General features: G+C 43.0%; 1 protein-coding gene across 2 annotated transcripts in view; it reads right to left on the bottom strand.

Moving 5' to 3' along the window:
* The window catches only part of COL11A1 (collagen type XI alpha 1 chain), a 700769-nt gene that overhangs the window by 327857 nt on the left and 352848 nt on the right, over window positions 1-20064 (bottom strand). Inside the window, exons 12-16 of one of the 2 annotated variants that reach the window (XM_030205575.1) lie at window positions 17313-17366; window positions 15748-15792; window positions 3812-3865; window positions 3668-3712; window positions 1660-1713 (exon numbers count right to left, since the gene is read on the bottom strand). The exons of the other annotated variant lie outside the window; for it this stretch is intronic. Coding sequence (XP_030061435.1) covers window positions 1660-1713; window positions 3668-3712; window positions 3812-3865; window positions 15748-15792; window positions 17313-17366 — 252 coding nt within the window. The remainder of the gene's footprint in view (window positions 1-1659; window positions 1714-3667; window positions 3713-3811; window positions 3866-15747; window positions 15793-17312; window positions 17367-20064) is intronic. 2 annotated transcript variants of the gene reach the window in all.

The raw sequence follows: 20064 nt of genomic DNA, 5'->3' as shown, positions 1-20064 counted from the left end.
GCACAAAATGGGACAGGCACTAAAATAGCTCAAGCTAGTGGTAAAATAGCAGGTCTTACCGGTAGCAAACCCTTAAATCTATTAGAACGTGCGTACTTGAAAACCGTTTTCCTATCAATAGTTGCCATAATACCAACTGGAAAAAAAAACTAGATGCTTTTCTTTCCCTTGGTAATAATTAATAGTCTTTATGTCTAAGCTTTTACTTCTAACTTTGTAAATTTATATCCATGTATTATCATGATTTTGTCATCCTTCATTGCTCATCTGTTTACTATGTTAATTTTTAGTTCTTTATTTTTTGTAATTTAAAAATATTTAATAAAAATACTTTTAAAAAGAACATGCATGTCCATTTCATTATTATTAACAAACTCTTAAACATAATACAGTCAGTATTCAGCAGCTATGTTCAGTTTTTTTGTTTTGTTTTTAGTGCCGATTGCAGCAGTCAAATAATATCTAGATATTCAGGGTTCCTTTTACCAAACTGCGGTAAAAAGGACCCTGTGGTAGTGGCAGGGTCCATTTTTCCCACATGCCAGAGCCATTTCTACTGCAATGGGTAAAAGTCCCCCCCCCCCCCTCACACACACACCCAAAATAATAGCCATGTGGCCATGCGGCAGGGAGCACTTACCCCTATCCATTGAGATGGCAGTAAGAGCTCCCACGGTATCCCAGTGGTAACCAGGCAGCGCACAGCACTGCCCAATTACCACCAGGTTAGCACCGTGGTAAAAATTCTATAAATATTTTCCGGCAACCCAGGAATAGCGCGCTCTTGAGCCGGAACTACCGCTGGTGGCCACATTGGGCCACCAGTAGTTCTGAGTTGCCACGTGGCAGCTCTTTCATAAAAGGGCCCCTCAGTGACATATTTGGATAGTGACCTGTATTCAATAAGGCATCCAGATAGTCACAAGATTCAGTTTGTTATCCAGATACTTTATTGGGAAATTTAGAGCAGCTTTTCTGTATTGTGTTATCTGGATAGTAGAGTGAACATTGCCACTTTCCAGAACTACTATTTAACATTTCTAGAGCGCTACAAAGTGTACGCAGCGCTGTACAAACACAGAAGAAAGACAGTCCCTGCTCAAAGAGCTTACAATCTAATAGACAAAAAGTAAAGCATTTAAATTTAAAATATTTAAGCAGTCAAGCACAAGAGAACAGTCACAGAACCTTCATGGGTCTGCCCATGCTCCACCCGGCACTATCCATATCAAGGTTATTTTTATAAACTGTGTGCTAATATTTACGCACACATTGCAAGGGGCTGTATACATGGGTGGAGCATGGATGGGACATAGTCACGGCTCCCACTTACACAGGTAACTTACAGAATACTGTAAGTTATGTGCATCCCTGCTGCTATTAGGCACCTGCACTTATGCTAGTTCTTTGGCTGGTATAAATGCAAGTACGTAAATGTTCAGAGCGTCAACAATGAGTTACACTAGTATTCTAGAACGGAACCTACTATTGCCCTTGGGGGCGTTTAAATGAAAGTCCTAGTTATAGAATTGCACCCTAATGCTGAGGTGGTCTGTAAGGATATTCAGCAGTGCTATCTGTGCATTCTATTCACAGGTAAAATAATATTGCTATTGAGGAGAAATTGTGTACTAAAATGACTTGATTTTCTAAACTTACTTGTGGGCCTGGAATTCCTTGCTGGCCAGAGGGCCCAGGTTCGCCTTGAGGACCCTAAGAAGGCACAGAGAGAAAAAAAAAATCATCAAATATCCTCTTCTTAAAATCTCTAAATATTCTATTGTTTGTCTTGAGAGTATTAGCATTTAGGAGGCTAGTTACTAAGCTGTGATAAAATTTTGCATTTCACTGCAGCTTAATTTACTGCTGAAGTCATTAACCTGGTTTACTGGGGTCTAGGGGGATATTCTAGGAGGGGGATTTGGGGTGTTATGATTGGGGAAGGGAGGGGATCTACAAGGCAATTATCAAGCACTGGCCCCTCTATAATGGCACTCAGAAGCATCAGCCCAGTACTCTTTGGGGGAAGAAAAATGCCAGCCCAAAGTTGGCAATATTTTTCCATGAATAATGCAACTTGCAAAGTTCAACATAAACTGCTTATTTGATTTGCATAATAATTAGGGGGTCCTTACCCTAAGGCGTGCCTAAAAGTGTCCTGCACCGGTGTAGACCCGTATTTTAGATGCGCGCTGGTCCATTTCCTCATTTTTTTTTGTATCGGAAAATGGACGTGCGGCAAAATTAAAACCAGTGCGCGTCCATTTTTGGCCTGAGACCTTATCTCCACCCATTGACTTAGCAGTAAGTTCTCATGTGCTAACCAGTCGGTAAGTGTTCAACGCGCGTAAACTGCCGATTACCGCCGGGTAAGCACCACGTGGTAGAAAATATTAAATATTTTCTACCACATGTTTTGGGCATGCACAAAAACTGGAATTACCGCCCGGAGCACATGGTAGCCGGGTGGTAGTGCCAATTTGAAGCATATTGGACACGCAGAGGTGCCTAAGTGCCTTACTAAAAGGGCCCCTAGGTGATTTACATCTCATTATTATACATCCCATGTTGACAAACAAATGTGTTACAGTAAAATCATGCACAACTTTGCGACTTAGCACACTTTGGGTCCTTTTACTAAGCTATAGTAAGCACTAATGTGTTCTTACTCCAACAAAAAAGGGTGAACTGCAAGGCATGCTAGGCATTCCACGGTAATTTTTGCATGTGCATGCACTAGCCTTGTGCAAAAAACAACATTTTGTTTAGCACAGGGGGCAGGTCTGGGGCAGTGAGTGTATTCTGCGTTAATTGGTTAGTGCAGTTATACTGCTACACTCTAACCGATTAGCATGTGAGCCCCTACTGCCTACATAATAGGTGGCTAATGAGAAAATTAGTGCACGCCATTAACGTGGAAAATACTTCCTTAATTACCTGAGAAATATGTTATATTTTGATTGAATATTTTGAATTCGTAAATACAAATACGCAATGTTTGGCAGGATATGTTACAGAAAAGAAGTAACTTGCTGAATAAAGAACAGAATGCAATCCAACTTTTAAATTATTATTCAACTTAATAGAAGGGTTTTAAAAAGTCTAAAGGGGTCTTTTACTAAAGGTTAGCACATGTTATCTGCAGTAGGGCCCATAGGAACAAATCAGGTCCTCTGGCAGATAAAGGGTTACCAAGCTGTGCTAAAAGTGGCTGGTGCTGTTGTCAGCATTTGCTTTCTATGCGCTGAGGTCACTTTTAGTGCAGAGGTAACATGGCCGCATTTCTATATATTTCTTTAATGGCCACAGGCTAATTTCCCAATTAGCGCATGGCCTTTACTGCAGGAGCCCTTACCAACACCTATTTTTTGGCACTAAGGGCTCTCGCGCTAACCCCGTGGTAATCGGGCAGCGAGTGGTAATGTGCCTGCGCTACCCAATTAGTACAGGGCACTCCTATTATCTGCCCATAGCCATGCTTCCCACGCTAAAAAATAAAATATTTTTCAGCATGGGATTAGTGCTCGCTGATGAGCACATTAACTCAGCATGTCCCATGGCAACCATGTGGTAGGCCTTAGTAAAAGGGCCCCAAAATGAGTTAATCTTCAGGAAAAGACCCCTTAAATCCTTTAAGCATATCTAAAAAAAAAAAAAAAACACATACCACATTTCCTTTGGGACCCGGTGGCCCATCTACACCACCAATACCCTTTAGTGGAAGAGAAACAAAATTTACGTATATCAGTTATGTTGTCTTGATGTCTAGATGTACTAGTCATTAATACAGCAATGGTTAAGCACTACGTACAGGTTGTCCAGAAGGGCCAGGTGGTCCTCTTGGACCCAGTAATCCTCTTGGGCCCTAAAGAAAGAACACAATTCTTCTGATTAAAATCTCTGGAATGAGTTAATTTGCATGTATATTTTCTGTACTTTAAACAGCTTTAAGCAATGCATGCTGCTCATTTGATTTCTTCTTCTTTGAATTGCATTGTCACAACAGGACAATACTTTTAAAACATTGAAAAGAATTCTGCTGCATGGTGAAATATATCATTGTTCCATTTATTTTTATTTTCCAGAAACTGAATGCTATAATTATTTCTAAATTAGTGCATTTTGGATTCTTCTCCCCCTAGTGGCCACATTTTGTGTAACGTCATATTGCAGAAGTCAAAGTGACTTTGCAAAGAAACCTCAGCATGGGATATGACTATAAAAGGAGGAAGATACTAGAAGTTAAGGTTGCAGTAATATATAACAGGCTGCAATTATAAAAAGTTCTTAAAACTAGAAATCCCAAGTTTGAAAAAAACCAGAAGCACAATCATCAAAAATCTAGACAAATGTAACTCTTGCAACCAGGACTAGCATGGGGGGGGGGGGGGGGGGGGGCAAAGACGGTAGATGCCCATGCCCCCCTTGGTCCGGTCTATCTTCCCCTTCCCCCCACCCCAGTCCAAAATCTCCCTCCCTACTCCTCCCCTTCCCAGTCTATCTTAGGTTCCATTACAAAATACTAGTATAACTAGGAGTAAGCTGCAACTCATTGCTAAAATGCCCCCTTCCTGTCAGTGTGTGTGAGCAGAGATTGGATAAGGCACTGCCATAACTTTCTGCATCAGTCCCTTTAGTCCCTCATAGTCCAGTGGGTTCCTACTCCCTCCAAACTGAATCTATCTAACTTCCCCCATCCCTAACATTAAAACAAAAATCCCTGGTAGTTTAGCCCCCTCCCCTTCCTTCCCCTGACTCAACCCCTCTGCCCTTGACATTAAAAAAATCCCTGGTGTCTAGCACCCCCACCCCAACCACTCCCTGGCCCCCCCAGAATGCCCCACCTTCAGTTTATCTTCAAGAGACAGGAGTCATGCTCACTCACGTCTTCCTCCACATTGCTATCATATAAAATGGTGGCGCCTCACCCCATGCAATACAACCTGGTAATTTTTTCCTTAATTGGTAGTATCAGGTTGGGAGGGGGCTGTCCTTACCTTTATTTTTTGGCCACCTCAGACATGTCAGTACATGTTTTACATTGGGTTCCCTCAGAATGGCCCTGTATTGTCACGGTTTCACTAATAGCTTCCTTAGCATGCATTTTAATATACTATGTGCTAATGTCTACTGTGGAAGTAACCCTATCTGCATTGTGCAGCAGATAACATGCACATAGATTGCTTAAAGTAAAGGGAAAAAGGTCTGGGACTTGATATACTACCTTTCTGTGGTTAAAATCAAAGCAGTTTACATATTATATATAGGTACTTATTTGGTACCTATTTGGGCCATGGAGAGTTAAGTGACTTGCCCAGACTCAGCAGCAGCTGCACTGGGAACTGAACTTAGTTCCCCTAGGTTCTCAAGCTGCTGCACCAACCATTAGGCTACTCTTCCATTCCTTGCTGCAGTAGCTTTCTGCATCTGAATGAAGACTTTGGGAAACACCCAACCAGTTGGGTTTGCAGGATATCCACAATTAATATTTATCAGATAGATATACATTCAAGGAAGGCAATACGTGCAGATCTTTCTCATTCATATTAACTGTGGATATTCTGTAAACCTGACTGGCTGGATGTGTCCCAAGGAGTGGGTTGAGAACCCCTGCATTAATACACACAATAGTTTTTGTTCTCTTATGTCCCGGACTCAGTTGAAAAATTGTAAATCATAGTATACTCAGTTGAAAAATTGTAAATCATAGTATACATTTCCATAAGGTCAGGGTGCACAAGTCAAGATCTGTGAACTATGTGGTGCTCTTTTTAATATCTAAGCAACATGTTTGGAGTGGTTATCATTTTGATATTAAACTGTGCTTGTTCATGTTTTGGATAATGTTTACTTTTCACAAATATAAAAGAATAAACATACATGACAAATAAAAGTTAAAGCACAGGGGAAATGCTGTTCAGAATTCTTTGCACAGCTCTGTCAATATAAACATGACTTCTAGAAACTGTTTATTGAGATGGGGGTCTCAGTGCACGGATTCTTGCTCTGCCTGTGGCTTGAAATCTTTGTTATTATAAAATGTTTTTTTTTAATGTGCCTCAGTCTATCTATCTAAAATTGGATAATAACAAAGGTACAAAATGTGCATCTTCTTCATTATTTCTTCCCCCTACATCTCTTTATAAACTATCAACATAGTAACATAGTAGATGACGGCAGAAAAAGACCTGCACGGTCCACCCAGTCTGCCCAACAAGATAAGCTCACATGTGCCATTTTTTGTGTATACCTTACCTTGATTTGTACCTGTCTTTTTCAGGGCACAGACTGTATAAGTCTGCCCAGCACTATCCCCGCCTCCCAACCACCCACCCCGCCTCCCACCACCGGCTCTGGCACAGACCGTATAAGTCTGCCCAGCACTATCCCCACCTCCCAACCACCAGCCCTGCCTCCCACCACCGGCTAAGCTTCTGGGGATCCCTTCCTTCTGAGGAGGATTCCTTTATGTTTATCCCACGCATGCTTGAATTCCGTTACCGTTTTCCTTTCCACCACTTCCTGCGGGAGGGCAGTCCAAGCATCCACCACTCTCTCCGTGAAAAAATACTTCCTGACATTTTTCTTGAGTCTGCCACCCTTCAATCTCATTTCATGTCCTCTAGTTCTACCGCCTTCCCCTCTCCGGAAAAGGTTCGTTTGCAGATTAATACCTTTCAAATATTTGAACATCTGTTTCATATCACCCCTGTTTCTCCTTTCCTCCAGGGTATACATGTTCAGGTCAACAAGTCTCTCCTCATACGTCTTGTAACGCAAATCCCATACCATTCTCGTAGCTTTTCTTTGCACCGCTTCCATTTTTTAAAAATCCTTCACAACATACGGCCTCCAAAACTGAACACAATACTCCACTTGGGGCCTCACCAATGTCTTATACAGGGGTATTAAAACCTCTTTTCTTCTGCTGGTCATACCTCTGTCTATACAGCCTAGCAATCTTCTAGCTACGGCCACCGCCTTGTCACATTGTTTCGTCGCCTTCAGGTCCTCAGATACTATCACCCCAAGATCCCTCTCCCCTTCCGTACCTATCAGACTCTCACCGCCTAACACATACGTCTCCTGTGGATTTCTACTCCCTAAGTGCATCACTTTGCATTTCTTCGCATTGAATTTTAATTGCTAAACGTTAGACCATTCTTTTAGCTTCCGCAGATCTTTTTTCATGCTTTCCACTCCCTCCGGGGTGTCCACTCTGTTGCAAATCTTAGTGTCATCCGCAAAAAGGCAAACTTTACCTTGTAAGCCTTCGGCAATATCACTCACAAATATATTGAATAGAATCGGCCCCAGCACCGATCCCTGAGGCACTCCGCTACTCACCTTTCTCTCCTCCGAGCAAACTCCATTTACCACCACCCTCTGGTGTCTGCCGTTCAACCAGTTTCTAATCCAGCTCACCACTTCGGGTCCTATCTTCAGCCCTTCTAGTCTACTCAAGAGCCTCCTGTGGGGAACTGTGTCAAAAGCTTTGCTGAAATCTAAGTAGATTACGTACATAGCACGTCCTTGATTTAATTCTCCGTTCACTCAGTCAAAGAATTCAATGAGATTCGTTTGGCACAATTTCCCTTTGGTAAAACCATGTTGTCTTGGATCTTGCAACTTATTTGCTTCCAGGAAATTCACTATCCTTTCCTTCAGCATGGCTTCCATTACTTTTCCAATAATTGAAGTGAGGCTTACCGGATGTAGTTTCCAGCTTCTTCCCTATCACCACTTTTGTGAAGAGGGACCACCTCTGCCGTTCTCTAATCCCATGGAACCTCTCCCGTCTCCAAGGATTTATTAAACAAATCTTTAAGAGGAACCGCCAGAACCTCTCTGAGCTCCCTCAATATCCTAGGGTGGATCCCATCCGGTTCCACTGCTTTGTCCACCTTTAGATTTTTAAGTTGTTCATACACACTCTCTTCCGTGAACGGTGCTATATCCACTCCATTCTCACATGTACTTTTGCCAGTCCATCGTGGTCCTGCTCCAGGATTTTCTTCTGTGAAAACAGAACAAAAGTATCTATTTAGAAAATTTGCTTTTTCTTCATCATTATCTATATAGCGGTTCTCAGCATCTTTCAGTCTCACAATTCCCTTTTTAGTCTTCCTCCTTTCACTAATATACCTGAAGAAAGTTTTGTCACCCCTCCTTATATTTCTAGCCATTTGTTCTTCCGCTCGCGCTTTCACCAGATGTATCTCTCTCTTGGCTTCTTTCAGTTTCATCCAGTATTCCTCCCCTTTTTCCTCTTCTTGAGTCTTTCTGTATTTCTGGAATGCCAATTCTTTAGCCTTTATTTTCTCAGCCACTTGTTTGGAGAACAATATTGGTTTCCTTTTTCTCTTGCTTTTATTTACTCTCTTTACATAAAGGTTTGTGGCCCTATTTATAGCTTCTTTCAGCTTGGACCACTGTCCTTCCACTTCTCGTTCATCCTCCCATCCCATCAGCTCCTTCCTCAGGTATTCCCCCATTTTACTAAAGTCAGCATGCTTGAAATCCAGGACTTTAATTTTTGAGTGGCCGCCCTCCACTTCAGCAGTCATATCAAACCAAACCGTTTGATGGTCACTGCCGCCCAGGTGGGCACCCACTCGGACATTTGACACACTATCTCCATTTGTGAGCACCAGATTCAGCGTCGCTCCCTCCCTCGTGGGTTCCGTCACCATTTGTCTGAGCAGAGCACTTTGAAAAGCATCCACGGTCTCTCTACTTCTTTCTGATTCTGCAGACGGAACTTTCCAATCTACATCCAGCAGATTGAAATCTCCCAGCAACAGCACCTCTCTCTTCTTTCCCAACTTATGGATATTTGTGACCAGATCTTTATCTAGATCCTCCAATTGTGTCGGAGGTCTGTAGACACCCACGTGTACAGAGGTTTTATCATCTCTTTTTAAGGTGATCCATATCGCTTCTTCCTTTCCCCAGGTCCCTGACATTTCGGTTGCCTCGATATCATTTCTCACATACAGAGCTACTCCTCCACCTTTTCGACCCTCTCTAACCTTCCTAAATAGATTATAGCCCGGTATGTTTGCATCCCATTCATGGGAATCATTTAGCCACGTCTCTGTGATTGCAACAATGTCTAAGTCTGTCTCCAACATCAGGGCTTGAAGGTCATGAACTTTATTGCTTAGACTGTGAGCATTCGTGGTCATCGCTTTCCATCTACATTTTCTGGTATGTGTTTCAACATTTGTGATTTAGGGTTGATTTTTGTCTTTGGGTACCTTCATATCTTTTTGTTTCACCTCCATTGCTTGTTCTTCTGCGTCAGTTCTATTATGAGGAACATCACAGTGCTGTAATGGAGCAAAAGAATTCTGTAGGGGCAACACTTGTGAGGGTGGATGCCTCTGTATCACATAACGAAGTCTGCCTGAGCCTACGGTGAACCATCTATTCTTAGGTGGTTTTATTCTTTGAGGTGGTGGTGTGAATTTGCAAGCAAGATAATTCCATAGAAAAGGAAATAGTATACTATCCAGCTTATTTTCGAAAGAGAAAGATGCCCATATTTCGACCCAAATCAGGAGATGGGCGCCTTTCTCTCATGGGCGCCCAAATCGGTATAATCGAAAGCCGATTTTGGGCACCTCCAACTGCACTCTGTCGCGGGAACGGACAAAGTTGATGGGGGCGTGTCGGAGGCGTGGTGTAGGCGGGACTGGGGTGTGTTTATCGGCCGAGGAGAGATGGGCGCGCTCGGCTGATAATGGAAAAAAGAAGGGCGCCAGAAGTGAGAATTTGGGTCACTTTTTTTGGACCCTTTTTTTTCATGAACAAGTCCCTAAAAAGTGCCCCAACTGCCCAGATGACCACCGGAGGGAATCAGGGATGACCTCCCCTGACTCCCCCATTGGTCACTAACCCCCTCCCAGCAAAAATAAAAGAACTTTAAAAACTTTTATCCAGCCTGTATGCCAGCCTCAAATGTCATACCCAGTTCCATCACAGCAGTATGCAGGTCCCTGGAGCAGTTGTCAGTGGGTGCAGTGCACTTCAGGCAGGTGGACCCAGGCCCATCCCCCCCCCTACCTGTTACACTTGTGCTGCTAAATGGGAGCGCTCCAAACCACCCCCAAAACCCACTGTACCCACATCTAGGTGTCCCCCTTCAGCCATAAGTGCTATGGTAATGGTGTAGAGTTGTGGGCAGTGGGTTTTGGGGGGGATTTGGGGGGCTCAGCTCCCAAGCTAAGGGAGCTATGGACTTGGGAGGTATTTTAATTTTTTTTTTAAGTGTTACAAGTGCCCCCTAGGGCATGTGAGGGGGACCAGTGCACTATGAATCCTGGCCCCTCCCACGACCAAATGCCTTGGATTTGTTCGTTTTTGAGCTGGGTGCCTTCGGTTTCCATTATCGCTGAAAACCGATACCGCCCAGCACAAATCCGCCCAAATGCGATGCATTTGCCCGGCACAAACCGTATTATCAAAACAAAAGATGGACGCCCATCTTTTTCAAAAATACGGTCTGGCCCGCCCCTTCGCGGACCCGTCCTCGGAGATAAACGCCGATGGAGATGACCGTTTGCATTTGATTATGCCCCTCCAGGTATTCTGAGGAAAATTTCCAAAGGCTTATTTCCCTTTTACTGGGTATGAATAGAACCCGCCTAACATGGGTAGTTATTAAGATATGGTAAAAAGCAATATTTTAACACAGTACAATTTCCGTGTGAGTTGCTAACCAGTGGGTACCTCACATGCAAGTAAGTGACTCATGCAGTAAATTTTGTTTTGCATTGCTGCAGCTGAAAATATCACCCATTCCTGGCTGCAGTTATACAAAGATAGTGGGCCCCAAGTCAGGCCCATTATCTTCTTTAAAGATTATGCAAGATAAAATAACACCCTTTCACTCCACTTCCATGATTACCCAGCTGAAAAAGCTCCCCCCAAACACAAAAACATTCCAGCCCCCAGTTGCCTGAACTCCAATTCATCAGTCCTCCCAATCCATCCATCCTCCCAAGTCCTAATCTCTTCCACCCCAGGGATCACACTGATGACGAGTCAGAAGCAGAAGTAATCCTCAGTGGTAGCATGACCATTTAGTACTTTACTGCAAGACTACCACTAGGGAGCTTTGGCCACCATTTTGAACCTGGGTGCCTGTGTGGGAGTGGTTGGGATAGTGAAGAGCACTTCCTCACTGGTGAGGTTCAGTCACCCTACAACAGGTGTTGCTAGTCTGCTGATGCTGAATCAGAGGTGTGGGGCTCAGACCAAGCTGGAGTTAAATGCCCTGAGGTTGAACAGATCAGGGAGGCTCTGAGTGCAGAGGACTCCCAGGGTGTTCCAGTTGGCTGCAGTCCCTGGGGAGAGCCTGAGGAAGAGGAGCGGCCCTCAATAGAGATTGTTATCCTGTAATTGCCAGAAGCAAAGGCTTCAGTGAGGTAGGAGAAGTTTCCTTGCAACCTCAGAATTAAGAGAGTGAGGGGCCGATGTTCAAAAGTCCCTGTTAAAAACCATGTCTGTTTAGATCCACAGCAGAAATTACCAATTTTGAAATAGCACACAATATTCAAAGGAAATCACATGTAAATGAGATTAATGTAAATTTAGCAAGCAGCTCGGTAGGGAAAGTGCTTAGCACATGCATAGAACAGTCTCTCGGTAAGTGTCCATGTTCTGCGCATGCCCAGGAACCCCGCTACTGTCTGCTGCACTACTGCTGGCTTCACTGTGCCCCTATCTGCTTTCCACTGCAGTGCTCTGATTCTGACTCCACCTTCCTCCTGCAGCTTACTTGCCTTCCCTCAGGCTGCACCTGATGATTTTCACTTGAGAATATCCTCCTTGCTCAAAGCCTGCTCCCCCCCCCCCCCCCAGCTGACATCATAGAGGCTTTCCCCAGCTGATTAGCTCTCTACTCCTATGATATCAGCTAGGAGGGGGCGGAAAAACAAGCAGACAGCCAATTGGCTAGGGGAAAGCCCCTATGATGTCAGACAGGGGAGGGACTTTCAGCAAGGAGAAGATTCCCAAATGAACTCATTAGGCAACCTGAGGGAAGGCTAGTAAGCAGCAGGAAGAAGGTGGAGCCAGCATCAGAACAATTTGCTATTGAAACAAATCTCCTACTCCTTGAAAGCACCCCCCCCCCCCTTGCTTGTTTCTCCGTCCCTCTAATCTGTTCTCTGCTCTCTGATAAGTTTTGTTATTGAAATATGCAAGCAGAGTGCTTCTCCCAGAAATCATCCTCATACAACAACAGCTGCAGACATCAAGGAAAATGTGCATGTTAAAAGGTAGGCGCTCCTTTCTGTGCATCTCAGAAACAGTTTTGCATTGCTTGGAATGCTCATTTTAATGCTAATCAGCTCATTGTACTATGTTTGAATAGGATTATTGTTGCCTGCTACCACAATCTGAAAGATGGAAGCAGAATCCCTTTGTGCATTACTCGCTAAATAACATGCACATGAAACTGGATAGAACCAGTCAAAATCAGATGTTTCTAGCACTGTGCATCGGCCTCTGAGTGTTGACTAGCCCTGTGAAGCTGTGTTAGAGAGAGACTACAAGAGCCTGAGTTAAGAAGTGACTGCTCATATATCATGTGAAGCCTGTTAGAGACAATGCTCCAAGGACTTATAGTAAAGCTCCAAGTGATGGTATGGTTAGTGTCCAGCCTGTGGAGAGAAGAGCCATAGGAAATCTTTATTTCTGAGTTTAAATAAACTTGTTATACTTGCAATCCTCTGACTGCCTGTATTTGAGGCTCCCTGTCTTCTTGCCACCTCACTTTACCACAGTGCCACTAATGAGCAACCAGGGATTGCTCTTGCCTCTCTCTAACCAGCAGGGACACCTCTAATAGGTGTGTGGAAGATTGTGTAGGTGTGGGGGTGGGGGAGGTTAATGGATCACTTGTTCTGGAGGTAGAGGGACTAATGGATCTGGGTTCAGTGGATGGAAGGGTTTGATGGATCATGTGCTGGCCCTCTTTAAGTTGCTCCTCAGGAACATTAAGCTTTAGGTTAACAGCGTAAGAAGTGGGTAACAACAGGGGCTGATTTAAGATTGAGAAAATAAGTTAGGAACTTAGCACTGATTTTCAGCCCTAAGGGCTAGATTTTATTTATGACGCCTAAAAAATTGATGCCGAAAAAAGTATGCCTAGGTGTATTCTATAAACCACACCTATAGTTAGGTGTGGTTTATAGAATATGCCTGAATCTTGGTGTAGTTTATAGAATAAGCCCAATGAAAACCTGGTGTACATACCGACGCCTAAGTTATGCATGGAACGGGCATATTTTATAACACTGCACATAAATGCTAGGAATGCCCATGACCCGCCCAGGGTCATGCCCCCTTTTAAGATCCATGTCTTAGAATTTACGTTCATCACTTTATAGAATATGCTTTGTTGTGCGTGTAAATTCTAATTAAAGGCAGTTAGCTCCATCCCTGGCTGCCTTCAAATCCGGGCTAAAGGCCTACTTGTTTGATGCTGCTTTCAACTCCTGACTTGTAACTTTTATCTTATCCTTATGTGTCCTTCTGTCTGTCCTTACCTTCTCCTTTTTGGTCCTGTCTGTTTGTCCTGATTTAGATTGTAAGCTCTTTTGAGCAGGGACTGTCTTCTTCATGTTCAATTGTAATGCCCTGCTTACGACTGGTAGCGCTATAGAAGTGATTTATAGTAGTACTAATTGCTTGCTAAGTGACAATTATCAGCACTGATTGGCTTGTTAAGCCATTAAGTTGCACGCATGAATCAAGACTATGACCAGATTTGCACATGCAACTTAAGTCACGCTGTGTAGAATTTGGGGATAAGTTTATAAATTATGCTCATAAATCTAGGCAAATGAATGGCAGTCCTAAATGTTTACGCATAACTTTCAAGCTCATAAGATGAATTTAAACCTGAAACTTATTCTCCTAACTTAGTGCAGCAGTTTTTGATCCTGGGGAACTGGATTTGATTCCCACTGCAGCTCCTTGTGACTCTGGGCAAGTCACTTAACCCTCATATAGCCCAGTTACAAATAAGTACCTGCAAATACTATGTAAACCGCTTTGAATGTAGTTGCAAAAACCACAGAAAGGCATCTCTTTGAGAAAATCTATTGCAAAGATCAAAACACATGAAGTCTATACACACTAATAGAAATGCATCAATACACTCTCTTCTGAGTTCTCTTCCCCCGTATTTTCACCACACCTAAAACTCTACCCACAGATAAAATTGTTATACCCCAATGTTCTTTTGCTATTGTTTTATTGCCCTATCAATTCCCCATTTTAACACTCCATTGTTCTATTCCCTAATGATTTTTGACTCTGATTTTGTCTTCACATAACTCTTCACAATGTAACCCATAATCGCACTGCTACAAATTGTATTCCCATTAATCACAATGTATTGTAAGCCACACTGAGCCCGCAAATAGGTGGGAAAATGTGGGATACAAATGCAATATATCAAGTCCCTTTCCCCCTAACTTTAGCTGAATATAGATCATGCAGAAACAAACAGGAGACAGTCTACTGCAGAAGCAGAACAGACAACCAAACAGCAGCAGCGATCCAAGGAAGGGCAAACACAGCAACAGTTTATCTAAATGTCAGCTTTAATGGAAACAGGACCCCACCTGGCCAGGTTTCGTAAAAACCTTCTTCAGGGGTCACATAGGTTTCCACAATACATTCACAGATTCAAAGCATGTACTGCAATACCACCAAGTAGTTACTTGACTTTTAGAATTGGACCAGAGCTTTTTCTATGCAGGTATTGCAGTACATGCTTTGAATCTGTGAATGTATTGTGGAAACCTATGTGACACCTGATGAAGGTTTTTCCGAAACATGACCAGGTTAGGTCCTGTTTCCATTAAAGCTGCTGCTATTTGGTAGTTGGAATATAGGTCACAACACAGGCGTATAAACTTAGGAGCACAGCTTCTTTTGCTTATCAGGCCCCATAATTTTGGAATTAAAACACACTGAGGCCTACTTTCTAAGTGCGTTAAGCTGATCCGCACTAATGGTTAACATGCTTTAAAACAGCCAATGCATTTAAAAATGCACATTAGCTGCTTAATGCAGGTATGAGTGGTGCATGGGTGTGACTGGAGCAGAGTGGAGGAGTGGCTTGCTATTACAGCTAACACTCAGGTCATTATTGTGCAGTAGCTCACATAATTGCCTATAGTACGGTTCTACTTACTGCCACAATAGGAGACAGTAGGTGCAGTCATGCTATCAGCAGACCAGTAATGTGGTTAATCCACCCTCCTGACACCCTTCTCCCTTGCATTACTGATCCTCCCTAATGGTTCATTCCCCCTTCATGGCCAGATCCCCCCTCCTGATTGCTCCATGGTCTAATTCCCCACCACCATCACCACAGTCTAGTCCTCCAAATGGTCCTATCCTCTATATGGTCAGATTCCCACCTCATGGTCAAATCCCCCTCCCTTTTCAACAACTCTGATAGTCTGATTCTCCCCAAGGCCTCCCAATAGATGGATGTAAGGATGCCTTCTAGCAGTAGCACTGGGCACCATTTTGGATTCCAGCAGAGCCTCAGGCAAGACTGAAGTGAAACCATCACTACTGCCTGAGCCCACTGGACCACCATAAATATCCCAATGTAGAGAATAAATCGTAAAGCTGAACTCTAACACCAAATGGACCTTATGGAGTTTTCTAACCTTACATTTTCATAAACAGAAGTTCAATTTTAAGTCTGCTTACAGGTTCACCTGGAAGACCTCTTGGTCCAATCTCTCCATCTTCTCCCTGTCACGGCAAAAATGAAAGTAAGCAGCAAATAAGGAAGAAAGCAATAGCATATGTAACTCACACCAATCTAAGAATGGAGGGGGTCAATATTCAAAGGGGTTTAACTAGGCAGGAAGGGCTGAGCTGACCAATGGCTGATATTCAGTGGCATTTGGGTAGTGCCACTGAATATCAGCTTTAATTGGCCATGCACATATTGATTAAGTCAGGTGCAGTTAGCGTGGAGTTTGGGCAGAGCCACTACTTAGCTGGTTAACAGTGATATTTAGTCCATTAACCAGCTCAGTAAGTGGATAAAGTTAGGACAGTACAAAGGCTGTCCTAATTTTACCTGCCAAGTTAACCGGGCACCGAGCTGAATATCAGTCAATACTCAGTTAACTTCTGGGTTACCACACTAACCCCAGATATTCTGTGCTGGATTCTGGATGTGCCCTGGCACTGATTATCGAGATTTAATTCAGCCTGAGGCTGTGAGAAGTTTATAAGCTGCTTACAGCTGTGGGTTGAATGCTGGACCCATAGTATTCCTCTGGGAATGCAGGTACGGGTGGTGCCAGAATGGTCCATTGCACTCTACCTGTGACTGAGGGTCTTCTACAACCTACCCACAGGCTTGCATACAGACAGGAGGGTTTACATGCATAAATCTCTGTCTGTGTTGCCTCTCAACTTTGGTAGACTTGTATGTAGATGTTAGCATTTGTACACACACTAGAGAGTCAGATGGATGGACAAAGTCTTCACTTAATACATTCATCTTATTCACAAAAAAACACATAAAAATAGATATGTCCAGAGGATCAGCCAAGCTAGTCTATAACAGCATAAACAACAAAGAGGCTGGTGACACCTTGAAGACTAACCAATTTCTTGAGGCATGAGCTTTCAAGAATAGAAATCCATTTCACTTATTTTGTAAAGAAACAAAATAAGCAATATTTTTTGATCCGTCATAATTAAGATTCTTTGTAGAAGGGACGGAAGCTACAATATGAGTAAAATCTTTATTTCATTGTAATATCATCCTTCCATGGTTATGAGACTTGACTCTTCTTCTCCGGTAGTGGACTATGATAGTCATAGGTTTCTTTAAAGGGTGAAATTTTGTAATTTCATATTTCTTCAAAGTGTTAATTCTGAATTTCTAATTAAAAGATTATTTAATTGTACATACATGCAAATACAATTAATAATAGAAAAAAAGAGAACAAGAATCCATTTCTTCAGGTGCATCTGACAAGGCGGATTCTTCTTCTCAAAAGTTCATGCTTTGAGAAATTGCTTAGGGTTCCTTTTACTATACTGCACTAATGATTAGCACATGCTAAATGCTAAGAAGCCCATAGGAATGAAATGAGCTTCTCAGCATTTAGTGTGCATTAATCATTATCATATCTTAGTAAAGGATCCCTTAGTTTGTAAGATCCATCCATTATAAAAATGGTTGGGTTGTATGCTGAAGACTAACAAGAATGCGTGCAGTACATAATTTTATGAAATTACTAATAACATACTCTTCCTCCATCATCACCCGGGGAACCAGGAGGACCCTGAGTACCTCGTTCTCCCTGCAGAAAAAAAAAACCACACACATATTAAAATATCAGCCTGATTATGTTTCAAACAGTTTTTTGTTGGGAAATGTAACACTTTTTTATAACAAGACATTTTTTTTACCTAGAACTATGAAATTGCAAGACTATGCAAAGTTAGCACACTGCCAGGTAGAGGGTATCAGGGAAATTCTCTAAGCTGGTGACTAGATGTACGTGCCACTTATGTGCATCGAAGGTGCCATTAATTGACAGTTAGGTGCCTATCAGGCTTATTTTCGAAAGAGAAGTGTGACCATCTTTCGACACAAATCGCAAGATGGGCGTCCTCACAGGGTCGCCCAAACCAGCATAATTGAAAGCCGATTTTGGGCGTCCTCAACTGGTTTCTGTTGCGGGGACGACCAAAGTTCACGGGGGCGTGTCGGAAGTGTAGCAAAGGCGGGACTGGGGCATGCCTAACACATGGGTGACCTTGACCCATAATGGAAAAAAGAAGGGCGTCCCTCACAAACACTTGGACAACTTTACCTGGTCCTTTTTTTCTTATGACCAAGCCACAAAAATGTGCCCTAAATGACCAGATGACCACCGGAGGGAATCGGGGATGACCTCCCCTTACTCACCCAGTGGTCACTAACCCCCTCCCAGCCTCACAAAAACTTTTTTCAAAATATTTTTTCACAGCCTCTATGTCAGCCTCAAATGTCATACTCAGGTACATCGCAGCAGTATGCAGGTCCCTGGAGCAGTTTTAGTGGGTGCAGTGCACTTCAGGAAGGCGGACCCAGGCCCATCCCCCCTCCCTTTTACACTTGTGGTGGTAAATGTAAGCCCTTCAAAACCCACCACAAACCCACTGTACCCACATGTAGGTGCCCCCTTCACACATAGTGGTGTACAGTTGTGGGGAGTGGGTTTTGGGGGGGCTCAACACACAAGGTAAGGGAGATAAGCACCTGGGAGCAATTTCTGAAATCCACTTCAGTGTCCCCTAGGGTGCCCAGTTGGTGTCTTGGCATGTGAGGGGGACCAGTGCATTACGAATGCTGGCTCCTCCCCGAACAAATGGCTTGGATTTGGTCGTTTCTGAGATGGGCGTCCTCAGTTTCCATTATCGCCGAAAATCGGGGACAACCATGTCTAAGGCCGACCTAAATTTCGCAATTTAGGTGTCCCCGACCGTATTATTGACACAAAAGATGGACGCCCATCTTGTTTCAATAATACAAGTTTCCCCGACCCTTTGCTGGGGCGTCCTACGAGGACGTCCTCAGGAAAACTTGGGTGTCCCTTTCGATTATGCCCCCTCCACGTGCACTAAGCATAATTCTTTGAGGTAGTGCCTAGTGCCATAATTCCTAACTACAAAGGGACATACACATGGGGGGAGCAGTGACGTGCTATGGAAATGTTTCCCAGTTATGCACATAGGACTAGATTCTATATATCAAGCCTAACAAATTGGCACTAAATAAAATATGCCTAAGCGTATTCTATAAATTACACCTAAATTTAGGCATACTTTATATAATATGCCTAAATTACCACACAGTTTATATAATACGCCGAGCACCAGTCCACGTTACTAAATTTAGCTGCACTCAGTTACACCAAGTAAAAGCCGATGCCTAAATTAGGCGCAGACCAGGTGTATTCTACAACAAAGTGCATAAATTTTAGAAATGTCCACAACTCACCCATTCTATGCCCATGGTCACACCCCCTTTTCAAATATACAACTTTGAATTTACGTGCATCACATTATAGAATATGCTTAGACAGTTGTGTGCGTAAATGCTAATTAATGCCAATTAGTATCAATAATTGATTGTTAAGTGACAATTATCAGCACTGATTGGCTTGTTAACTAATCCAGAATATGACCAAATTTCCACGCAACTTAAGTCACACTATATATAATCTGGGGGATAGGGGCCCTTTCACTAAGGAGTGGTAACCTAACACAGATCTACCACGTGGTAAAAGGGCACTATCGCGGGATGCACTGAGGCATCCCATGTTAGTTTGGCCATCAGCGCATAGTACTCCCGCAGTAAAAAATATTTTTTATTTTCTGCCATGGAAGGTGTGTCTGGGGGTGGAGAATAGGTGTGCCCACTCTAATCAGGTAGCACGGGAACATTACCATGTGCTATCTGATTAGTACAGGAGTAGCACAGAAATGCTTACTGCCTCCTAAATAGATAGTAGTGGACACACACTAAAGGGGAAATTAGTACATGGCCATTTTTTAAAAAAATGACCGCAGCCATTTTACCGCAATAAAATTGGGCAAAGTGTGTGGGAAACCCATGCGCTGACATTAGCACCAGGCACTTTTTAGCACTGCTTAGTAAAAGGATGCCATAGTTTATAGAATATCATAAATTATGCATGTCACTTGATGCACATAGGCATGCCAACTTACACTTGCCATTGACACGTCGTGAGAGGCTGTGCCTAAACATGGATGCACCAGTGCTGACATACCCTAGTATTCTATAATGAAATCTTAGTGCCAAGATGCTGGTATAGAATTGCTGCTAAGCACATGGCATCAGGACATCTAAACTGAGACAGTAACTTACAGAATTACCCCCTATACCGCAAAATTCATAGTATTCAATATGAGCTACAATGAAGGAACGATGACAGAAGCATGGGAAGCTATGACAGAATAATAATAATTTGTAATATTGCAAAATACAGA

The sequence above is a fragment of the Microcaecilia unicolor genome, chromosome 6 (genome assembly GCF_901765095.1).
Source record: "Microcaecilia unicolor chromosome 6, aMicUni1.1, whole genome shotgun sequence".
Lineage (NCBI taxonomy): Eukaryota > Metazoa > Chordata > Amphibia > Gymnophiona > Siphonopidae > Microcaecilia > Microcaecilia unicolor.
The sequence above is the reverse complement of the archived record's forward strand: the minus strand, read 5'-3'. Positions and strand labels throughout refer to the sequence as shown.